We start from the raw sequence: 13,732 nt of genomic DNA, 5'->3' as shown, positions 1-13,732 counted from the left end.
GTGTATGTGTATATATATATGTGTGTGTTTGTTTGTGTGTGTGTGTGTGTGTGTGTGTGTGTGTGTGTGTGTGTGTGTAAATATAAATACACACACACACACACACATATATTCTGATTTACACTTTAGAATATTCAAACCTCCTTAAAATATCAATGGCTTTCCTTCTTCTCTTTCCGTGGTTCATTTTGCATAACATAAATCCCTGCATATTTTACATAAACTAAACCATTCAGTATTCCATTATTACATCCGTCAAAACTTATTTACACTGGTGAATTTATCTTAATGCTGTCAACGTTTTCAAGTGTACACAATCCCACCGCCCCCATATATTCAATAAACATTTTCCAATCTTCTTTAAATGTGTGTTTTTCTCTTTCTCTTATTCTGTATGTTAGGTCCTCAAGCTGCGCATATTCCATCAGTTTTAAACTGATAAAATATTTTTAAAACTTCCCTCTACAGGGCTGCCTTCAGATGTCTTCCAAAGTCGTGTAGTTACTTATCTCCTTGGCTTGGGGGAGAGGGTCGCATAACTCCTTACCCTCCAACATTTCTCTGATGAAAATTTTGTTGTTTTGTCGTGTCTGACTCTTCGTGACCCCATGGACCAGAGCACGCCAGGCACTCCTGGCTTCCACTGCCTCCCGCAGTTTGGTCAGACTTGTCAGCATCACCCTTGAGCCAGTGCCACGAACTGGACTCATCCACTTCACCCCCAACTGGGCCAGGCGAGCTGGGTTGCACTTCCAGAGACCACCTTCTGGACAGGAACAGGTCAAAGTGCTGTGGACTCACAGCTTAGAGTTGTGAGCACCGGATTCACTTTCACAAGAAGACAGTCGTCGCACAGCAGAGTACAGCAGAGTCTAGCAGAGTATATAAACAACTTGGAGAGCAGCTCTGTAGAATATCTTCTTTAGTCTATCTACAACTATAATACAACTATATACAGAGCTAAGTAGGTCTAAGCATAAATGAATGCTGAACCGCACTGAGTGTCTACAGCTGCTCTTAGCAGCAACCTTATTCTAAACACACAATCTCTCTCTAACACTCTCTCTCTCCGACACACTGACTGACTCTGATGTGGTGCTGGAGCAGAATAAGTAGAGAGCAGAACACGCCTCCTCCTCTCTGGAGAATCAGCAGACTCCTCAGGAGATTCTTGGATATGGGAGGGGTGAAATCTCCTCAAGACTCATGCTGGGAGCTTCAAGAACACTGTCCAACCATCTGGTCCTCTGTCGTCCCCTTCTCCTTGTGCCCTCCATCTTTCCCAGCATCAGGGTCTTTTCCAGGGAGTCTTGTCTTCTCATGAGGTGGCCAAAGTATTGGAGCCTCAGCTTCAGGATCTGTCCTTCCAGTGAGCACTCAGGGCTGATTTCCTTCAGAATGGAGAGGTTTGATCTTCATGCAGTCCATGGGACTCTCAATAGTCTCCTCCAGCACCATAACTCAAAAGCATCAATTCTTCGGCGATCAGCCTTCTTCTGATGAAAATAGGGACTCTCTAAAAGGGGGACATTCTGGAATCAAATCAGAAACCAGGGCGGCTTCTGTAGATCCAAAACTGCCCCTGGAAAATAGGGACACTTGGATGGTCTTGTTTCAGGCGTTGCTTTCTGTTCCGCAGCTGTGAATTGTAGGAACAGAACCAGCTGCTTTGTACAAAGTCTGAACTTTGGTTCCATCTACCTCAGTATTGCCTACACTGACTGGCAGCAATGGCTCTCCTATTCCCAGCCCTACCCGGCCAGGGATTGAACCCAGGGCCCTTCTGCATGCTGAGCAGGCCCTTCTCTACTGCTGAGCTACAGCCCCACATTAAAAGGTGCTTGAAGGGACTTGGAAAATCAGGTGTCAGGGAGATGAGTAACTCTACAACCTTTAGAAGACATCTGAAGGCAGCCCCGTATGGAGAAGCTTTTTAATGTTTTATTTTGTCCTCTTTTGTGTGCCTCCTCCTCGAGAGGTCCAGAGGGTGGCAACACGAGAACAGGGCCTTCTCTGCAGTGGCTCCCCATCTGTGGAATGCTCTCCCCAGGGAAGTTCGCCTGGCGCCTTCATTACACCCCTTCAGGTGCCAGGCAAAAAAGTTCCTTTTAAACCAGGCCTTTGGTTGATTTGATTTACATCCTACGCCCTTTTAAAAGGTGTGGGGTTTTGGTTTTTGTTTTTTGGAGGGGAGGACTATTGGGTGGTTGTTTTTATTTTTAATTTTGTGGTTTTATATCTTGATTTTTTTCTGTGAATCGCCCTTAGACCCCTGGGTATAGGGCGGTATATAAATTCAATAAATAATAATAATGCTTTTAATATATGTTGGAAGCTGCTCAGAGTGGCTGGGGCAACACAGTCAGATGGGCAGAGTACAGTGGTACCTCGGGTTATAGACGCTTCAGGTTACAGACTCCGCTAACCCAGAAATAGTACCTCAGGTTAAGAACTTTGCTTCAGGATGAGAACAGAAATCGCACGGAGGCAGCGGGAGTCCCCATTAGCTAAAGTGGTACCTCAGGTTAAGAACAGTTTCAGGTTAAGAACGGACCTCCGGAACGAATTAAGCACTTAACCTGAGGTATCACTGTACAAATAAATTATTGTGGTGGTTAACACATGTGTGTGTCTGCTTGAGGTATAACAGGGGAAAGGAATTTTAAAATTTAAGGGGATTTGGAAACATGGGAGAAAGCTGTGCATTTGTGTGCACACCCAACCTGCCCTCTCCTCTTTCCAAAATATTGATAGTTTTTCTCTCCCTCCCCCCCCATAGGTGACCTGCCTGCCTTGGAACGATGAACCTCTGGCGCCCGAGACCAACCTTATGAAAGAAGAGCTGGCCAAGGTGAACAGGAGAGGGATCCTGACCATCAACTCCCAGCCGAACATCAACGGCAAGCCCTCCACCGACCCGATTGTGGGCTGGGGTCCCGACGGAGGCTACGTCTTCCAAAAGGTAACATGGCTGGGGACATTATGCTCTTCTCTCCTTCCCTTCCATCTCTCAGTCCAAGCAGTTCTGTCCTCTTGCATAAGATCAATTTTTGTGTGAAAGGAAGAACCACACTGCCTTTCATGGCAAAGCTTTAGGCACTTCCAGGGGTCAGGCTGGATGACCTCTGGGGTCCCTTCCACTCCACAGTTCTGCGATTCCAAGTCGTGTGCTATGGCAAATTAGGAAGGTAGATTTGTTTGACATGTTTATAGGCTGCTGTTCAGGGTCCAGTTTCAGGAAATGGTATACATCGCTCAGTAGGGATAGGAACACAGGAAGTTAGTTGTCTTTTAACATGAAGTCATATACAGTGGTACCTTGGTTCTCAAACACCTTGGTTCTCAAACGCCGAAAACTTGGAAGTGTTCAGGCGGCTAGTCCTAGTCTTTATAACCCTGTACCTTCTTCCAGAAGGCCGAAGCTGAAAGAGATCATTTCCGGGTAGCGCACTATCCTGCACTCTCTCTGCAGCTTTCTTATGGCACCTGGAAGAATAGAATTGATCCAAGGTGGGAAGAGTGCACCCAGTTATTCTCCCCGCAGTCTTTACAACCCTGGACAGCATTGTTTTTCGCCTGACCGTGCAGCTCCCAAACCACACACACAGACCATAATACACTCTCCACAGTGCAATGGTAAAATGCCATCAACAGGTCCTTTCAACCCTTCTCTTTAGACACAGGAACATAGGAAACTGTGTTCTGCTTAGTCAAGCCATTGCTCTGTCCAGCTCGGTCTCATCCATACGGACTGGTAGCAGCTCTCTGACGTTTCAGACCAGACTCTCTCCCAGGCAGACCTGGAAATGCGGAGGGTTCAACCTGGTCCCCGAGGCCTTCTGCATGCCAGGCAGGTGTTCTGCCACTGGGCTGTGGCTCGTCCCCTCGTCCTTTAGCTTGAAAAGTTGATCTGTAGCTGTAACTTGGCCCAAGCAATTCTCAAGTGGCAGGGCGTAGCCAAGGCCGGCTAAATCAAAGAAGGCTGGCCGCTCGGTGCCGGCAGGTGTCAGAAGCAGCAGAGGAAAAGAAAGATTCCCCGCCTCAGAAATATTGAAGTGTGGGGACAGGGAGGGGTGTGTGTGTGACAAGCCCCTTACAATGAGCGAGTATATAGTGGGGGGAGCTGTGATCCTCAGCGCCAGCTGGCTACAAAGCAAGCGGTGGGGTGATTAAGCAATGCTAGCAGGGGGCTAGCAGATCTGCCACTTGCGAGACAAAAGGATGCAGGGCTGCGGATTCAAAAGCTCTCATTATGAGCCCATGGGGCGCTGTGTCACCGGCCCCCATTAAACGGGGACCCCCGCTGCGAAATTGCTCCCCTCCCAGTGAGCCACCAGAGCGCTTGTATTATTTGTCTTGCTTTCGAAAGCAGCCTCTTGATCTTCGCCACACACCCCTTTCCCCCCTTTTTTAAAAACTCTGACCACAATGAGAAACCCAGTCTATCTAGTTTACCTTTCCGTTGAAACAAAAAAAGCATTCCTAATAATATCCAGGTTTTGGATCAACCCTTTTCAATTATTATTTTTTTTTGGTACCGTCTCCCTTCTCTCTTAATCCAAATAAGATTAAGGTCAAGTGAGACTTTTGCTCAGTGCCCCAAAGCTAATCCCAATGTGAACTGGGGGGGTGGGGTGGGGTGGGGAGGAGGGTCTTTTTCTTCAGAGAGGCAACTGGCGTTGCTGTTTCTAAGCTGCTCTGCTCCACATGGTAGCAGAAACACTGAAGTAGAGCAAAATTGATTTAACACAATCACAGACCAATAAAGGGACAGCCAAGCAGTACTATTGTAATAGTAAAATTTAAGGTCTTATATATATAAGAAATGTTCATAAATGTACCAACCATTAAGGTCCTATATATATAAGAAATGTTCATAAATGTACCAACCAAGCACATACATAGATCAGCACAGGAAGACCGACCTGAAACCATTTTGACTCCCAAACTGACCAAATGTTTTCTCTGCAAGGAGGGAGGGGGTGAGGGAGCCTTCCCATTGTCTCAGGAATTGAGAAATCACCATCTCAAAGGAATGGCCAGACTACCAGGAAAGGCAATCAAATAAGGCATTATCAGATAAGCTGGCAAACAGGAAAAACAACAGCATTCAAATTTCTGTTGTAGACCGCCTTTTCTGTGATGTAGGTATGATGTATGGACGGGTAGTCTTGAGTGACAGGGCAGGGAATTTAAAATGTCTATATAAGGCCTTGCGCACCATTTTCTGGGTTCCCTATTAGGGACTTTGTCTTCATTCCATCTCTGGGCCAGTAACAACCGGGTGGCTGTCGTCGCATACATAAAAAGTATTTTCTGCTCCCTTGGAATATCGGCACCTACAATTCCTAATAGAAAAACCTCTGCTCCCCCCCCCCCAAGTTAATTTAAACATTTAAATTGTGCCATTGCTGGGATTCTTTGGTGTCAACATCTCCTCTCTCGACTCCTTCCAGGCTTACCTGGAGTTCTTCACCTCCAGCGAGAACGTCAGAGCCCTCCAAACAGTGTTGAAGAACTACGGCCAGCGAGTGAATTACCACATTGTCAATGTCAAGGTGCGTCCTTCCTCAGTGCCAGATTACCAAACAGACAGACTGGGCACTGGCCTACGAGCCTAGGGGCCCCTCAACAACGGATCAAAATAATATTGATTTGATCTTGAAAGAAAATTGGGAGATAATTTGTGAGGGGGCCTGCGAGATTCTGACTGCCTAGGAGCCTCCACTGGGTTTAATCCGACCCTGGTCCTTCCTCTGGTAGGCTGGCAGTGAAAACGTTTCCGTGGAAACTTGGGATGCTTGGACGGAGAGCGTATGTGGGGAGCAAACCCTCTGCTTGTGATCTCTGGAGAATATTTTGAGAACTGTTCAGCCTCTGCTAGGACAATTGGCATTGGGTTCATGGCTCCTCCTTGTGGCCCAGTTTCAATGCCTCCTGTTTAGCCAGAGAATCTGATCAGCTGAGCATATCGTTCCCTGGAGGAGTTTTCTGGATGCAGGGAGGAATAATGAAATGATAATAATTTATTATTTATACGCCACCCATCTGGCTGGGTTTCCCCAGTCACTCCGGGCAGCTTCCAACAGAACACTAAAATACAATAACCTATTAAACATTAAAAGCTTCCCTAAACAGGGCTGCCTTCAGATGTCTTCTAAAAGTTTGGTAGTTCTTTTCCTCTTTGACATCTGGCGGGAGGGCGTTCCACAGGGCAGGCGCCACTACCGAGAAGGCCCTCTGCCTGGTTCCCTGTAACTTGGCTTCTCATTGCAAGGGAACCGCCAGAAGGCCCTTGGCGCTGGACCTCAGTGTCCAGGCAGAACAATGGAGGTGGAGATGCTCCTTCAGGTATACTGGACCGAGGCCTGTTCAGTTGGGCCTGAGATCTGTAAAAAAGAAAAAGAAAAAAGGTAAAGGACCTGTGGATGGTTAAGTCCAGTCAAAGGCGACTATGGGGTTGTGGAGCTCATCTCGCTTTCAGGCCGAGGGAGCCGGTATTTGTCCGCAGACAGCTTTCCGGGTCATGTGGCCTGCAGGACTAAACCGCTACTGGCGCAACGGGACACCGTGACGGAAACCAGAGCGCACAGAAACGCCGTTTACCTTCCCGCCGCAGCAGTACCTATTTATCTACTTGCACTGGGGCGCTTTCGAACTGCTAGGTTGGCAGGAGCTGGGCCCGAGCAACGGGAGCTCACCCCGTGGCGGGGATTCGAACCGCTGACCTTCTGATCGGCAAGCCCAAGAGGCTCAATGGTTTAGACCACAGCGCCACCCGTGTCTTGAGATCTGTACAGGCCTGGCAGCAAGTTAACAGGTGTATACAAAACCGTGATGCAGCTGTTTCCCTCTCTTCCTTCTAAACAACCTCCTGTTTCCCGTCGGTAGGGTGAGAACATCACCAACGCGCATGAAATGCAACCCAATGCTGTAACGTGGGGCATCTTCCCCGGCAGAGAGATCATTCAGCCGACGGTTGTAGACCCGGTTAGCTTCATGTACTGGAAGGTAAGAGGGTTATTCTTCCCTGCCCTGCCCCAAACACCCAGGAAACTCTTAGCCTGTTGGTACAGATCTGGGGCTTTGGTAAATTTCCGTGGAAAATGTATGTGAACAGAAGTACAAGGTGCCAATTACTATTCCCTAGAACTTGTGGTACCGGGGTACCTCTGCTCCTCTAATAACAACTTGGGGGTAGAACCCCCACTTTTGCCTGCACAGGTTCAGTGAACTCATAGGTCTGTATCAAGTCATAAGAACATAAGAACCCGCTGGATCAGAGCAGTGGCCCATCGATGATGATGGTGGTGGAGGATAGGCAAACTAAGGCCCGGGGGCCGGATCTGGCCCAATTGCCTTCTAAATCCGGCCCATGGATGGTCCAGGAATCAGTGTGTTTTTACATGAGTAGAATGTGTCCTTTTCTTTAAAATGCATCTAGGTTATTTGTGGGGCATAGGAATTCATTCATTCCCCCCCCAAAAAAATATAGTCCAGCCCCCCAAAAAGTTTCAGGGACAGTAGACCGGCCCCCTGCTGAAAAAGTTTGCTGACCCCTGATAATGATGATTGATTGATTGATTGAGTTTATATACCGCCCTATACCCGGAGGTCTCAGGGTGGTTCACAGACAAATATAATCAGAATAAAAACAACAACCCAATAATACCCTACTCAGAAAAGAGCCACATTTTAAAAGGGTATAGGATAAGGTTACCAGACGTCCCCGTTTTCCTGTGGACAGTCCCTAGATTCACAAATCAGTCCCCTGACAAAATCATATCATTCCTATTGAAATTGAAAAGTGTCCCCAGATTCATTGAAAAAAATCTGGTAACCTTAGTATAGGATATTAAACAGATCAGCCAAAGGCCTGGTTAAAAAGGAACATTTTTGCCTGGCACTGGAAAGTGTGTAATGAAGGCGCCAGGTGAACTTCCCTGGGGAGAGCATTCCACAGACGGGGAGCCACTGCAGAGAAGGCCCCGTTCTCGTGTTGCCACCCTCTGGACCTCTCAAGGCGGAGGCGCACAAAGGAGAGCCTCAGAAGATGATATCAGGGTCAGGGTAGGTTCATATGGTCACATCTAGTCACATTGGCTAAGCAGGTGCCTTTTCTGAATGCTAAGGGTCATAGCTCAGGGGTAGAGCATATGCTTTGGATGCAGGAGGGGCTCAGGTTCATTTCTCAGCACCTCCAGGTAGAGCTGGCAAATGTCCCTGTTTATGCAACACTGGAGAGCTGCTGCCAGTTAGTAGAGGCAGTGCTGAGCGTGACAGACCAAATAGTCTGGCTCTGTCTAAGGCAGCTTCTTCTGCCTGTAGCTCAGCGCAAGGGGATCTGCTTTGCACGCAGAATGCCCCGAGTTCAGTCTCTGGCATCTCCGGGGAGAACTGGGGGAGAACCCAGCCTGAAGCCCTGGAGAGCCACTGCTGGCCAGAGCAGGCAACACTGAGCGAGTTGCGCCGATAAGTCTGAGTCTGCATAATGCAGCCTCTTCCAGACGCTCATTCCCTGAGATCATCCTCCGAGACCCTCCTTCGTGTGCCTCCTCCTTGAGAGGTCTGGAGGGTCGCAACACGAGAAAGGGGCCTTTACTGCAGTGGCTCCCCGTCCATGGAATGCTCTCCCCAGGCAAGTTCGCCTGGTGCCTTCATTTTTTTTAAAAAAAAAATTATTCATTTTTCATTTTCGTTCATTACATACATCTCAAATTCTCAAAGACTTCCCCCAACTTTTTTGGTTTGTTTCTATTTTTACTATAATTATATAGTATATAATTTTTCTATAATTATCCACCTTTAGGTGCCAAGCAGAAACGTTCCTTTTTAGTGCAGGCCTTTGGTTGATCCGATTTGCATCCTAGGCCCTTTTAAAATGTTTTGTTTTTTATTATGTATTTTGTGATTTTATATCTTGATTTTATTTTATTCTGTGGACCACCCTGAGACCCCCGGGTATAGGGCGGTATATAAATTCAATAAATAATAATAATAATAATTCGTTTCCCATAGTTCCTCCTGCACTCCCACCCCCACCTCAAATTGTTTTTAAGTGTGACCTGCTTCTCTCTCTCTGCCCCCCTCGGACAGGATGAGGCCTTTGCCCTGTGGATTGAGCAGTGGGCCAAGCTGTACGAAGAGGAGTCCCCCTCTCGCATGATCCTCCAGTACATGCACGACAACTATTACCTGGTCAACTTGGTGGACAACGACTTCCCCCTGGACAGCTGCCTCTGGCAGGTCTTGGAAGACGTGCACACGCTCTTGAACTGTCCGGCGGAACCTTGAAAGTTGAGAAAAGGCACGCAGCCTCCCAGATTTGGCTGGCAGCATAGTCAAAAACCTTAGGGATGCGAGGTTGGAACCACAGTGGCCCAGACACTCCTCTAGGGGGCGCCGTTGGCTGAATTTCCCCCCATTGCCTTCAAAGCGGGAGGCCGGTTAAGACAGGCACATCTCCCTTCTGATCCAAAAGACTCTGAGGATGTTTTCGAGCCCTTCTTGGGTTATTACAATCCCTTTCCCCCTTATACTAATGGCAGCTAGAAATCCTTATCCCCACCCCAACCCCAAATCTCTGTCTGGCCCACCCCCATGTTTCTGGGTTGCACTCTAAAAAAGAAAGCTTTCAGCTGCTGCTTCAGTGCGCAGCCTCTGATCAATGGGACTGATGGCTTCACAAGCCTCTAGTTCAGAACGGGAGTTGCAGAAAATCAGGATGAGCACAGCCGCCTGCGACGCAACTGCCCTCCTCTGGGGAGCCGCAGTGTGTGGCCGGCTATTTATTTTGTTTTTATTTTATTATAAAGGCGCAGGATCGTGGTCTTCTTCCTGCGTCTTCTCGTTTTCTCTTGCAGGGGAGGGGGAAGTATTTAAAATGCTTGTAAAGGGAAGGAGAGAAGTGAAATCGAAATGAAATAAAATGTAGTTGATGCCTACATTGACTTGCCTTTTAAAAAAGAACGGGAGGGAGAGCTTGGGACTTACTAGGGACTCACGTTGTAGCAGTGTGGCTGGGGGCACAGCATGGTGAATGCAGGGAGTTATGGCAACATGGTCCCCCCCCAAAAAAAATCACCCATGGCTGGTGTCCATTGGGACTTGTGGGGCAGAAACATATGGGCGCCAGGCGCCATTTTGAATCAAGATGGCGGAACAAAGCATGACACCGGCATGACTCTACCCATTTGGGGGCATAGTTTCTTGTGATATTGTTGCCAAACTCTACATTAGGGGTTCCTGGAGGGAGTGGGGGCACACTTTTTTAAGCTGTTGGAAAGCTGGGCAGCATTTTGCAACAAGATGGTGGACAGAAGAATCACTTTTGCATGGCTTAGGCCTGTTCGGGGGCACAGGTTCAGCGGCATCTTGAGATAATACAAGAGTTCCTGAGGATTGACGTCAATGTTTGGGTGCCTTTTTGAACCAACATGCCAGATGGAAACGTGACTTCAGCACGACTTTGCCTGATTTTTGGTCCATCACGGTGTCCTGTTGCACCAGAAGCAGTTTATCTTGTGCTGTATTCACCACCCTCTGTAGGCACCTCCTATCAGTTGATGTCAAACCAGTGTACCACACTATGTTGCAGTATGAAAGGACAATCAAATGTTGATTGACATTGTTCTTTCGCAATGCACTGAGGAGATGAAGTCTCCGTTGGGCCTTCTTAACCAGCTGGGTTGTATTGATTTTCCAAGTAAGGTCTTCACTGAGATAAACTCCCAGGAATTTAAAGGAAGAGACTCTCTCCATACAGCCCTCCCCAATGTACAGCGGGGCTAGTTCTCTCTTCCTCCGAAAGTCCAACACTATCTCCTTTGTCTTGCTTAAGCGCACAAATAAGACCAGGGCACAAGTCCACTTCCTTCCTCTAGTTCCCAGTGACCGGCATTGAGAAGCATGACTGACTGCCTTTGACCGTGGAAGCAAAGCATTGCCAGAATGGTGGTTAAGTCATCAATAGCTTTCTCCTCCATGTATCTGTCTGGTCCTCTCTTAAAGCCATCCAAGTTGGTGGCCGTCACTGCCTCCTGTGGCAGTGAGTTCCATAGTTTAACGGTTCCACAGCTGTGTGAAAAAGCATTTCTTTATCTCTGCCCTGACTCTTCCCACATTCAGCTTCGCTAGATGACCATGATGTTGTGAGAGGAGGAGAAAAACTTCTCTTTCCACCTCCTCCGAACTGTGCATCGTTTTATAAGCTTCTATCCATGTGGCCTCTCTTCCTCACTTTTCCTCTGAACAAAAAAGTCCCAAAAGCTACCCCAAAAGAATCCCAAAAACAGAAGTTTACCCCACATGCAACTATAATTCCTAGCACCCTTAAACTACTGTTCCCAGAATTTTTTGGGTGAAGCCCATGCTTTAAATGTAGGCTGCCATCACAGCCATGGGGTAAGTATTTAGGTGTATGGGCAACAGCAAACAATATAAATTTGTTTAAAGATAATTATTTGAAAACCTGGGAAGATATTGTTGTTGTTTAGTCATGTCTGACTCTTTGTGACCCCATGGACCAGAGCACGCCAGGCACTCCTGTCTTCCACTGCCTCCCGCAGCTTGGTCAAACTCATGTTCATAGCTTCAAGAACACTGTCCCACCATCTCGTCCTCTGTCGTCCCCTTCTCCTTGTGCCCTCCATCTTTCCCAACATCAGGGTCTTTTCGGGAAGATATTAAATTTGCAAATTTGGAGCAGAATGGATCTTTCACTACTAGGTAGTGTCGACTATAAAGATAACTGTATTGCCAAGAATGTTATTCTGTTTCAATTGATTCCGGTGATTGGCTAGACAGATTGTTTCAACACATGGCTAAAAGGTATATCTAAATATATTTGGCAAGGGGAAAAACCGAAAATAAAATATAAACACTCTCTGTAACTATCCAATCACTGAATGTCACTCTCAATCCCATATGTGGACCTGAGTGAAAACTATCTACAGTATCCCCCTGCTGGCCCAGGGTGAGAACTTCAGTACATACATAACACTTACAATCTGCAATCCCCAGCACCCCTTAGGAAACTACAGTTCCCAGCATTCTTTGGGAGAAGCAATTACCTGTTGCTGGAAACCACAGGAGTCAAGCTGCCTGGGGGCTTCCCACTGTGAAAACAGGGTGCTGGACTAGATGGGCCTCATCCAGGCCACTTTATGTCCTTAAGCTGTCTTCTTCAGCTGCCGCTGGGGATGAATTTATGACACAAAGTTTGGACTAGAATCTTGGGTTATTGACTAGAATCAGTACTCTGGAATCTTGGGGTATCAAAGAAGGACTAGAACATGGGTAGGCAAACTAAGATCCGGGGGCCGGATCCAGCCCAATCGCCTTCTCAATCCGGCCTCAGCGTGTTTTTACATGAGTTGAATGTGTCCTTTTATTTAAAATGCATCTCTGTGTTATTTGTGGGGCATAGGAATTCGTTCGTATTTTTCCCCAAAATATAGTCAGGCCCCCCACAAGGTCTGAGGGACAGTGGACCGGCCCCCTTCTGAAAAAGTTTGCTGATCCCTGGACTAGAATCGTGCATACTCCTAATCACGTTCCTTTTTAACCAAGGCTTTGGTTGATCTGATTTGCATCCTATCCCCTTTTTAAGTGGTTTTTTTCTTTTTGAGGGGGGCTATTGGGTTTTTGTTTTTATTATGTCTTTTATGGTTTTATATCTTGATTTTATTCTGTGAACTGCCCTGAGACCCCGGGGTATAGGGGGGTATATAAATTCCATTACAGTGGTACCTTGGGTTAAGTACTTAATTCATTCTGGAGGTCCGTTCTTAACCTGAAGCAACCTGGAAAGGTTGGCCGCATGTCCAGCACCACCAACATAAAGGTTGGCTGGGAAATTACACACAGTGCACTGCTAAGTTTTGGTTGTGGGGTTGCTTCAACGCCTCTTACCAAAGCAACACCACATCCTCAGATCTGTATCCATACTTTCCCCAATATACAGTCAACTTCACCGGACAGGGATCCATCTGTTCTGGCTGGCTGATCAAGGACCCCAATCTTTGGTTCTTGTATAATGGACTAACCACTGATTACCACCCTGGTAATTATCAATGTGTGGGAATGGGTGCCTTTACTTTCCCTGTGACTGTGGAGGCTTTTCTTCCTCTACCCTCTCTTAGAAACAGAAAGAGGAGAGAAGTCCAAGGGGAACAGTGCAGTGATGAGATTTTCCTGGCCCGCTCTGTGGGTGCTGTTGGTGGAGGCTTCGTTAGCATCCTCACCATCGGCATACATCCGGGAGTTGTGGCTGAACAAAATCGTGAAGCACTATTTGCCCTAACATGCAGGTTGGAGAAAGCCATCAATGCCACTACACATATCCTCCGACAGTTGCAGTCCGAGATTGAGGATTTGAACCAGATAGCAGCAGCTAATAGACTTGCTCTTGACTATCTCCTTGCCAAATCAGGAGGTTTTTGTAAAATAGTCCCGGAAGGCAACTGCAGAGTGAAGTTTCATGTCCTCAACAACACTATTGAGGACGAGTTGCCAAAATTACAGGCCCTTATAAATGATAACCAACCCAGTCAGAATCCTTGGGAATGGATGTGGTCTTGGGTCCCAGGAGTAGGATGGTTACATAGCCTTTTGACCGCCATTGCGGTAGGAGGCTTAGTCTTCCTAATACTTCTTTGCATCACCCCTTGCTGCATATCTCTAGTCAGAGGAATGGTGGCCCAAAGCATTAAGAATCTCACTGAAACCCACA

The 13,732-nt window shown here is 47.2% G+C and overlaps 1 protein-coding gene across 1 annotated transcript in view; it reads left to right on the top strand.

Annotated features, from left to right (window-relative positions):
- Positions 1-9,944, top strand: part of LOC144328285 (methylenetetrahydrofolate reductase (NADPH)-like) — a 12,607-nt gene extending 2,663 nt beyond the window's left edge. Inside the window, exons 2-5 of the mRNA XM_077930929.1 lie at positions 2,780-2,962; positions 5,457-5,558; positions 6,892-7,011; positions 9,097-9,944. Coding sequence (XP_077787055.1) covers positions 2,780-2,962; positions 5,457-5,558; positions 6,892-7,011; positions 9,097-9,294 — 603 coding nt within the window. The 3' untranslated portion in view covers positions 9,295-9,944. The remainder of the gene's footprint in view (positions 1-2,779; positions 2,963-5,456; positions 5,559-6,891; positions 7,012-9,096) is intronic.
- The last annotated feature ends 3,788 nt before the right edge of the window (positions 9,945-13,732 follow it).

Source organism: Podarcis muralis, chromosome 7, assembly GCF_964188315.1.
Source record: "Podarcis muralis chromosome 7, rPodMur119.hap1.1, whole genome shotgun sequence".
Classification (NCBI taxonomy): domain Eukaryota; kingdom Metazoa; phylum Chordata; class Lepidosauria; order Squamata; family Lacertidae; genus Podarcis; species Podarcis muralis.
This window is presented reverse-complemented; position numbering and strand designations above follow the sequence as displayed.